The following is a 10,786-nucleotide window of genomic DNA, read 5'->3' on the forward strand; positions in this document are numbered from 1 at the left end:
CACCCTGGCATGTTAGTTGGTTTACTTTGTTCACTTTTTTCCAGACGATATTTAGACTGCACACACAGGTGGGCCTACATACTTGTGAATGTATTCGCTGACACACCAAATGACTCATCAGAATATGCGCGTAAACATGATTTGGCACGAGGATGCGTTTCAAATACACCGAAAATAACACACAATTCTTTTAGAGGTTTGTATTTGTATTAAGGTCATGTGCACCTCATGCAGTAAACAAACAAAAAAAAACATATCACTATTTAGTTCAGTAATCATGTTTTATTTGTATTCATTTGTTTATTTATTTAATTTGCGCAAGTACAGGCGTATTTATCGCAAAGTCGTGGTTATGATTTGATCACTAAACAACCAGGTTTTAATAATAATAATAATAAAATTATGGAGAGAAAACGGTTCATTTCGGAACTGATATCATCTCTAGGATGGTAAGAAAATGTCAAGAAAGCATGAAGTGATCAGAGAAGCACCTGTTCGATTCGGGCAGGACCGGATTATGCAGATATATTTAATTAAATTCTCCATCATTCTCCAGAGTCTCATTACAGCAATGCAAACAATAATCCCCCGCGTTTACTAAACTAATTAACTATCAGTGTGTCCCGCTGAAATGATATAAACACATCAGGGTTTAGTTAATCAGCGGAAGGGTTTTCTGGGATGACACCTCGGGCGTGTATTCTCACTCTCCTGGTGATAACGTAAGACTTCGCGGAGTAGAAGGGAAAAAAAAGAAGGAGGAGGAGAAGATGAAGAAGATGCATTAATAAAAATGGGAGTCAAGTGCCTGGCAGGCTCTGGATGAACCTCATATGGTAACTGCAGCCCAGGCGAATAAAAGAGAAGCAATAATTCATAGTATGAGGCATGCAAAAGCTGGACACAATGCCTCTCCTATTAAGCACCATATTCGAGCCCATTCTGCTGAGCACAAAGATCATAGCACGACGCCTTTATGGCTGTAATGGTGTGAAAGGCGAGTTGGAGGGGGAAGGTCACAGTGGCTGTGCATGGCAGATCCAGGGTGGCACTGGAGCTCTGTGCGTGGCCAAGCAAGGCCAGCTGTCTCCAATGCACAGCTTATTATAACTCATCAGAGACGTGCACGACTTATTAAAGAGTTTTTTGTTAATCTGCTGTGCGCTGATCTGCATCCAGGTCCCATGGCGAGGTTTTGGAAGCAGGACAAGTGTCCTTCAGACGCATTTATTATTCGTTTTATAGATCATTTTAAAGAAACTGCGCACATCTTCATTCATGGCACAAGGACAAATGAGGAAAAATCGATCATGGTGTTATTGTTTGGAGCAGGGACGGATTTGTGGTCCAGAGGCGCGTGGGAAGATCTGCCACTTTCCGAACAAGTGTTTTAAAATATAACAAGTGAAAAATCAATCTATTTTCTTTCTGGTCCACACGCATTTAGGTGACATTAGAAAACATAAAATTAAATATTATAATCTGATCATCTCCATTTTTTTAACGTCAGATATCTAGTACGGCTTCTTCTTCTTCTTCTTCTTCTTCTTCTCCTTCTTCTTCTTCTTCTTCTTCTTCTTCTTCTTCTTCTTCTTCTTTAAATGCATCACCATCATCATCATGCCCATGCTTCAACAGTGGGAGTGAGAATAGGTTGCTTCTTCTTCTTCTTTAGTGACGAAGTTAAAATTATTAATGCTAATTTTGAATGATAGTCAAAGATATCCAGTGTGTCTTCTTCTTCTTCTTCTTCTTCTTCTTCTTCTTCTTCTTCTTCTAATAAGGTATTTATTTACCTCCTCATGGTGAGAGAGATTGTCTGTCAGAATCAAGGGCATTTGGCTACTTGAAGCTTCATCAGTCTGATAACTCGCATATAAACTAATAAAATTCATTTTGTTTAATGAAGCTGTTCAAAGGTACCAGGCTTTAATAAACAGGAGTAATAAGAAGACATACCCATATGGACTTGGGATTTGAAATGACATCCTGCAGGTTACTAGAACACAACCTTAACCCCTGAATTAGCATCTATGGTGATACATGAACACCAGGAGTGGTGCATTAACTGGTGACGTTTCAATCCCATCATCACGGGTACTTTTCCCACTTATTGATACAAATTTATTCAAAACTCACTTATGTGTAGAAAACAACTGCTAACACTTGTGCTCTGAAGGGCAGTGGAAGCTCATCAGATGAGGTTCTATATTATTGACCAAACGGTTGTTAGTTCAAATCCCAGTACTACCAGAAAGCCACCGGTAGGCACCTGGGCACGACCTTTAACCCTCAACTGCTCACTTCTGAGTTTGTATTGAATTCTGCCTCGTTCATTTCTCTTTGGATAAAGAGAAATATAACTCAAAAATAAACAGAGTTGCTGTTAAATCCGGATGTTTTTTTTTGATGTGTGGTCTCAGGGCAACAGTAGAGACTTCACTAAGCGTTAATCGGCGTTAAAGCTGCTCATATTTCGGATTATAGCGCTTTCATTAGTGTTTGGCCATCAGGGTGCCAGCTGCTAGATCCAATAAACACCGGTGGAGTCTCTTTAAGCGTTTGACCCTGCCAAAATCCCTTCTCTCTCTCCGAGGGGGGGCTTTAATACCCCGCCATCCCTCTCCCCCTTTAACATGATAACATAATCATGATTATTCCACTGGATTTATGATGAGAGCAACCCGAGCAACAGGTGTTTGAAGTTTGGTTCACACAAGGGACCCCCCAAAAAGGAGGGGACTCTCGGTGCCAAAGTAACCAAAGTAACCTCAAACAAGCGCACTGATATCTTTATTGCTAAGCGTAACATATCCATCCTTGTCCAGCTTTCTGTGCGATGGTTTCTTTGCACCTGGTTATTTCCAACTTCTTTTTATTTTCTTTCTTTTTTTGTGTGCGTCTAGGCCCTGGATAGCAGCTGCTTAAAGAGAGACAGAGAGAGGCCCTTACACGTCTCCAAGACGTGTTGGCATGGTTTTCTCGCCTTTAATGTAGCACTAAGCTTTGTCTTTGGTACAATATGGGAACAGTAAAGCACGACGTGTGGACGTAAGCGCACTTTATTTTAACTATGCGACTCCGCAAGCAGTTTTGTTTCAAGTCAATTAGAGTGATCAGCCAATTAAATTTATGTGCGTCGATTTTTTTTTTCACATGGAAAGAGAGAGAGGGAGAAAAGGGGCAGCAGCACAGAAAGACTGAGAGAGAGAGGGAGAGAAAGAGAGCTGGTCTTTAAGGATTTTATTCTCATCACCTGGCGTTCATTTTATACAGAAGTGTAATAGCCAGGCGTTTCCAAAAAGTGACTATATTACCCAAAGGCCCTCGCCATCCTGTGCGCTTTTGTTCGCCTCCAGTTAATAACTCATTACAGGGATTTAACAAATCCCTCACATGCATATGTTTGGTGTCTCCATATTTTTGATCCCTCCGATGAAGCAGATGCTGCAATTGAAAATTCTGGCTAAAAAAAAAAAAAACCTGCTACGAGGCTGAAAGGAGAAGAGAGGTCCTGAACAAAGAGCCTTGGGGAGATCTCTCAGGAAGAGAAAAAACATTTACGGTCAATAAACAGACTTCAACCTGCTCCATTTCAGCCATTGTGCGGCCGTTTTTGAATAATTAAGGTTAATAAGAATAGGTTTTGTGGAGTTTGAATGCCAGGCGCACAGGTGCGGCGTGACAGGATGAATGATGCGCCTGATTTTTGCCAAACTCGAGAGCCCTTCTCTCCGAGCTTCAAGCTGACGGAAAATATTGTCACTTCTTTGCTTCACGGCATTAGACGTTCACAGGAAACAAAGGCGGCCGATGAAAAGCTCATGGCTGTAATGAAACACACTTATGGCCCGAGATAAATGAGAGCCGGAGTCAATGGCCAGGCGCGTTTTCGCTTTGCGCGCAAGCAGCCTGCTCCATCTAAATCAAATAAAAGGAACCTTTCCAAATTTTAAAAAGACCTCGTTTTCATTTTTAAAGCCTCTCCACAATTGCCATTAAGCATATGGGGCTTTTGTACGCAGCAACAGCTCTTGAGAAAGCAACCGGTGTCTATGTGGAGAATCATTTTAACTTTCTGAGCAAACGCCGCATCCGCGCACAAAAGCGCACAGAAAAAAAGAAAGAAAAAGAATTAAAAAAAAACCCCAATCTAACATATGTGCCTTTGCGCTTCCCAGACCTTCTTTAGTCACAGTTTCATGCAATTACTTGCAAAACACAGGGATAATAGCTTTATAACGTTTTTTTGGGACAGTGATAAGCATGTGGACATGGCGAACCGAGTTTTGCGCACGCACCGGAATGAAGCTCAGTGTGGAGCTGGAGTCTGTTTGAGCTCTCTCTCTCTCTCTCCCTCTCTCTCTCTCTCTCTCTCTCTCTCTCTCTCTCTCTCTCTGATCTGCACTTATCTTCTCATTAAAAAAGACGCATATGAGAAAACATTTCGAACGGATCCTCTCAGTTGTTTCCAGAATTGTAGCAATATGAATATTTCATATTCCGTGGTCATTTATATTGTGTTTTTTTTCCATTAAGTGTTTTTAGCTGAACTTGTGGAATAAAATAGTCAATAACCTCCGCGCGTTTTCTTCAGAAGACAACATGAAGATGAAGAATAAGCTTACTCTAAATTATACATAATCTATACTATATTCTTTTCTAAATAAAGGTCTATTGGTAAGAGATCACTCAGCACATGGCTGTGCAGCCTGGAAGGTGATGTTTTTCAAAAATAGTGGCGTATGGTCATTTTTGTGAGCGCTTTGATTCACGTGCAGCTGATGAACAAGCTCAATAAGGACAAAACTCGGAAAATGATGAGGATAACTATCATCATCATCATCATCATCATCATCATCATCATCATCTTAAAATTACCAACATTAGAAAAGTTTTGCCAAACGCGTAATAGCCTCATAATTAGCGCAGGCGCACAAGAAGTGTCTTTTAGTTCTCATTTTGCATATTTATTTTTTCCCCCAGAGGATTTTATCTACAGGTTTACAACAAAAAATTCAACTTCAGCAAAATGAAACGAAGCTTCGGCGCATTTGACGAGGCAACAGACCTCCAAGTTCACTGGTGCACAAGATAGGGTTGCCTTTATTTGCTTTGTTCCGGGTTAAGCAGGAAAATGCAGTGTGCTGGGAATAGTTCGGTTCCATCAGGATGATTAGAAGCTAATTAAATCGTGGTCTGGATATCTGTCGAATCTGGCAACCCTTATCCAAATCCTGCGTCTTCCTGCAGAGCTCATTTCCAGCCATATCCGACTGCATCCTCATCCTCTCACACACACACACACACACACACACACACACACTACACTCTCAGTGTCAGTGTCAGCGCCACGGTTTCTCCAAGCACCTAGACTCCGACAAATGTGTTCTGCACTGCTGCTCATTCTTCATCTTCTTCACCTCCAACAAACACCCAAAAAAGTGCCCAAAATTCCACACACGGTTTCTCTGGATAAAAAATGTCACCACAACGTCATGAGTGAATAATATAATCCAGCAGCTCTGCGTGTATCGGTGTCCTTCATCCGCCGTCAGTCCCAGTCGCTGCCATTTGCCTTTCTAATGAGTCCTAATGAGACGGCACGCGCTTTTTTAGAGGCTTAATGAGGCGATAATGCGTTAAGTTTGGATCACTTCATATTAAATAATAATAATAATAATAATAATAATAATAATAATAATAATAATAATAATAGTAATAATAACTATTATTATTATTATACACTCCATTCCAGCTCTCTAATTAGAATAGTTATTTTTATCGAAGCACATGGAGCTTACCCAAAATACCGCTTCATATCACGGTTCCTGACTTGCTGCTGACTTTCCCCTTCCATGTGGACCTGAGTATATGAGTGTGCGTGCGTGTGTGTGTGTGTGTGTGTGTGAGTGTGTGAGTGGTTGTGTGTGTTTCTGTGTGATTGAATGTGTATTTTGGGGGGCTCTGAGAGTTTTTGAGTTTTGGGTTGGTTCTTAAGAACTCAGTGAGCTGACGTAGAGCGTGCAGAGAAAAAGCTTCCACGGGAAAATTCTGCCTCCGAGCACCTGCACGGTTCTCAACCGTCCCCCAGCCCCCCCCCCCCCGCCGGGGGGGGGGCCTGGAAACTTCCGGCCGGGGCGCGGAAACCTCAGCGCTCTTCCAACTATTTATAGATAATAAACAAACACACACAAACACAAACACACACACACACACACACACACACACACACACACACACACACACACACACAGCTGCTGCAAGGTATTCAGTCTAAGTGTATTAATCAGGGACTATAAATATTCATCTCGAATGAGAAACGATTCTTTGCGCCAGAGTTATCTGTAGCTTGTTTTATTACTGGCACGCGCCTTAACAGTAACACCATCATGATCAATCATTAAAAAAGGAGGCATATAATTACTATATGTCCAATAGGTTTATGAATCATAATCCCACTGAACAGGGGATTAGCTGAGAGGATATACTTTCATTCAATTCAATTCAATTTTATTTGTATAGCGCTTTATGGAGAAAGACTTATCTAAAATTAAAGTATGGTGATTGAGTTATTGGCTAAGCACAGTACAAGGAATTACTCCCAGTTCCCATTGTGTTACAAGACATTACAGGCATACAATAAAACATCAAGGACATACACCCCACATTTGTGACGATTTTGTACAGAAAATGACTATATTGTGTGTGAGGCAGTGTCTGACATATTGTTCCAAAAAAAACTAATTAAGCCTATTTTTATTCTAGATTAGATTCATGTAGTAGAAAAAGACTCTAAGATCTCACTCCATATCACCCTTAATTCTGTTTAATAACAATACAACAGAGAACAGTGGATTCGGCTCGCAGTTCTGTTCATCTGACTCTGTGCCAGTGTTGAATGAATTCTTTTGATCTATTACACATTTGAGTTAAGTTTTCAGCACATTGAAAGATCCCCAGATTGGGACAGGTGTCCTGGGAGATCTCTTCATGGCACGAAATTCTGTCTAATAAACTTAAAAACTATTACATTTTGGCCTTGAATTTGAAGCCACTTATTGGTTTGAGCACTTAATTAAAAATAAAATCTTTAGTGCGAATGAACACCTCCAAAAACACAATTTTATTTTTATTTTATTAACATTTTACCAACACATCATCACAGTGCTGTAAAACAATTATACTGTCCATATGGGAGAGTATTGATACTGTCTATAGACATTTGAGGAAATTCTTTTTATTACTTTTTAATCACTATTACATGTTTTCTATAATAATGATATCAAACACATCGGTGATCCTGAGTTTGAAAGATGGACACAGATTTAACTCAACATTAACTATTAACTACAATTTGATAGAATATTACCCTTTTGTGTCTTTTGCATGTATTATATAACCAATAATGACAAGTTATTTGCAAATAAAGCACTAAAACAGAAAGAGACAAGCTTCAATGAATCAATAGGAGAATTTATTGAATCATCGTCATCATCATCGTCATAAATATAGACCATTTGAGACACGGTACGTTTCATTTTTATAAAAAATAGGTTCTGTCTCGTTGGACATCCGTAGAAATCAACGTTAAATTATAAAAATATATAATCAGAAAGTTCAATTACGCAACAATTAAATAACGACGCACTACACAGTGATTGCCAGCGACTCTATGTTCAGTTTCAGACCGGAAACAATAATAATAATAATAATAATAATAATAATAATAATAATAATAATAATAATAATAAATATTTATATAGTAACATAAACGCGATATAAACAAAGTGGAGAATCCCGCACAGTCCATGTACCCAGTAAACACCGGGATTCACGCGACCAGCTCAAACGGAGGCTCGTTCTCGATGTTGGTGAGCGCGGATTTGAAGTGCACTTTGCGGGGGTCCTCTGGGGTCCAAACTTTCGCCCTGCGGATGATGTTCTGCTCCCGGAGCTGCTTCTCATCTGTCCAGGACAAAGAGTGACCAGCCAGAGGGGGCAGGCCGTAATCTGGGTCATCAGGGGAAGGAGATCCTGGAGAGAAGAAAAAAAGGGGAATTTAATAATAATAATAATAATAATAATAATAATAATAATAATAATTCAATTGATTGGTACCCTGTCCAGGGTGTACCACGCCTTGTGCCCCATGCTCCCTGGGATAGGCTCCACACAGTAAAATCCCTAGTGTTGAATTAACACCCAGAGTGTTTATTTGAGTCCAGTGCACTTATATAAACACTGTAGGGTGTAAATTCAACCCTGTGGGTGTTAAATCAACACTGGTGATTTTGCTGTGCAGGTTTCCCCGTGACCCTGAAGAGGATAAGCGGTATAGAAGATGGATGGATGGGTGGATAATTCAGTTGATATTAGTAGGCCTATGTATTACTTTTTAAAAAAAAAATATTTTGGAAAAATGATAGCTATTCTGTATTTAAATCTAAATCCTGTTCTCTCATTCTCTGAGTTTCCCTGTTCATGCGAAAGTGGAAAGTTGAACACATCTGAAAATTACTGGAATTTGTGCAAAAGAAAGAAATAGTGGAAAAACCCCGTAGCGATGAATAATTCTAATGAGTAATTATAATACTGTCTATCTAATTCTGATACTACTACTACTACTACTAATAAGCCATGCATGGTAAGTGTAGTAAAGTAAAGTTTGCACAGCTCTTACTTGTTCCTCTGTGGCAGATGATGACTTTTTTGGGTTGGTTTAGAGCTTCGTGGTTGGAGTTCCGGATTGGCGCGTCGGACTGCACCAGTTCAGCCAGGAAGTTGATGTAGCCGATGGCGAGGCGCAGCGTGTCCACTTTGGAAAGGCGTTTCTCGTAAGGCAGGGTGGGGATGTGCGAGCGCAGACCTTCAAACGCGTCGTTGATGGACTGCATGCGTCTGCGTTCACGCACGTTGGCGGCCTGGCGCAGCTGCTGCATTTCCTGCTCGGAGCGCGCTCTCCTGCGCCTCTTCAGCTGCAGCGCACCGTCACCGCGCCGCGGGGAAAACTCGGACACACCGTACGACGAGGAAGAAGAAGAAGTGGAAGAAGAAGACGAGAAGCGACCCACGTCGCAGCCGTAGTCTTCATCGCGCGCGCGACAGTCCTCGTAGTACTCTTGGATCTGGCTCGCGAGGAAGTCGACGTCGTCATCCAAGAAGTCGTCCGCGTCCATGTGCTCGCGCGAGCATCGCTCGGTGAAGAAATCATCGTCGTCGAAATACGCCGAGGAGAAAGAGTCCAAGCCCGAAAACGGATCCAGCACGGTCTCCATACTATTTTTTTTATTTTTGCTGTTTCTGAAAAGCCGGCACGCGAAGACCTTTTATAAGAACAACGACAGTCGCGTGCCATTAACGGGCCGCGCCAGCCAATCACCGGCGAGCAGCGACATAAGCAGCGCACCTAAGGATAAGCCACGCCCACCTTGTTTACACCCTCAGACGCGCTTAATCCTCAAGAAGACGGTTATCATTATTATCAGTTAATTAGTTAGTGAACACATTTAACTGGTTATGTTAAAATAATTAACTTAGAGGTAAAATGCTGTGAAGACTATAACATTTATAAAGTTTATAAAGATGAGAAATCACAGCAATTTTTAATTCGGTTGTACATTTTACAGCAATAATGTGATTAGCCGATATTCGGCTGGATTTGAAGTTGGTCTAATAATTTATTTAGTTATTTAATCCTTTAGTCATGACTCTGAAATCATCTACACACAGCCTAAAAACATTACCCAGCCTTTCTGAATAAAATGCAGTCCTACACATCTGGCTGTCGTTATCAGGTTATTCGATGGCCTGTTATTATCCAACAATATTTTATTAAACACTTTGTATCTAATATTTCCAAATAAATAATAATAAAAAGATAATTTAAGCTTTTATTGATTTCTCATTTGCAAACAGCTTCAGTCTGCTGCGCCATACAGAGCCATCGGTCAGTTCAATATAAAAGCTTAGACTGGGTGAAATAAAACAATAACAGTGGCTTGTAAACAATGACTGAAGAGCCACTCAGGTGTTGGAGGACGTTGGTTTGTCTCCTTCGCTCTTATTAGCGATTAAGTGCTGTTTACGTTTGTCCACGTGCGCTTTTTTGCGCCCACGGGAACCGGACAATGCGCCGGAGCGAGCACTGCTTTTGAAAGGTCACTCAGGCAGGTTGACCCCTGCGACCCTATTTTTAAGGCTTCTCTTAAAAAAAGCAGGTAGCATTCAAGAGCTCGCGCACTTCATTACCGAGGGGGACGCGCGGCTCCGGGTAGAGCACGAGCGCCGCCGCACAATGCAGCACAATGCGACACAATGAAATACAAAACAACACAAAACGTGGGCGCACGAAAGGAGAGAGAGAGCGTGACGTCCGGGAGGAGAGGAACAGGGGGCCATCAGTCAGTGACGAGCTTCTTTTTATGTAAAGACGCGCATGGGACGCACTGAACTCTCGCCTTTTGAAGAGGCACTGATGAGAAACTTGAAGCACGAAACTTCACGGGGTTCTTTTTATAACGCTTACAAAGGACCGATTCCTGATTATAGTCATCTTGAACTTAGATAAACAAGGGCGCGCGATTTGGACGCACGGGCACAGCATCGTTTAATTATAGACCAATAAACATAATAATAATAATAATAATAATAATAATAATAATAATAATAATAATAATAATAATAGCATCTCTCATACTACTTATATTACTCATACTGAAGGGGCTACATCACCACCACGTCAAAAGGCTGCATGAACTTCATCAAACCTCTCAAAGATGTGACT

The 10,786-nt window shown here is 41.0% G+C and overlaps 1 protein-coding gene across 1 annotated transcript; it reads right to left on the reverse strand.

Annotated features, from left to right (window-relative positions):
• Positions 1-7,455: 7,455 nt before the first annotated feature.
• ptf1a (pancreas associated transcription factor 1a) lies at positions 7,456-9,350 on the reverse strand. The gene is made up of 2 exons (XM_017495111.3): positions 8,684-9,350; positions 7,456-8,037 (listed from the first exon to the last, which is right to left on the reverse strand). Exons 1-2 carry the CDS (start codon positions 9,276-9,278, stop codon positions 7,835-7,837), a joined length of 798 nt encoding a protein of 265 aa, XP_017350600.1. The 5' UTR covers positions 9,279-9,350; the 3' UTR covers positions 7,456-7,834.
• Between the last annotated feature and the right edge of the window lie 1,436 nt (positions 9,351-10,786).

This window comes from Ictalurus punctatus, chromosome 20, assembly GCF_001660625.3.
Source record: "Ictalurus punctatus breed USDA103 chromosome 20, Coco_2.0, whole genome shotgun sequence".
Taxonomy (NCBI): domain Eukaryota; kingdom Metazoa; phylum Chordata; class Actinopteri; order Siluriformes; family Ictaluridae; genus Ictalurus; species Ictalurus punctatus.

Bases quoted from the DNA above. Each gene is read 5' to 3' on its own strand.
- ptf1a (XM_017495111.3), bottom strand. From the start codon at position 9,278: ATGGAGACCGTGCTGGATCCGTTTTCGGGCTTGGACTCTTTCTCCTCG. The intron at 8,038-8,683 runs GTAAGAGCTGTG...TCTTCTCTCCAG, and splicing joins CATCTGCCACAGAGGAACAA to GATCTCCTTCCCCTGATGAC.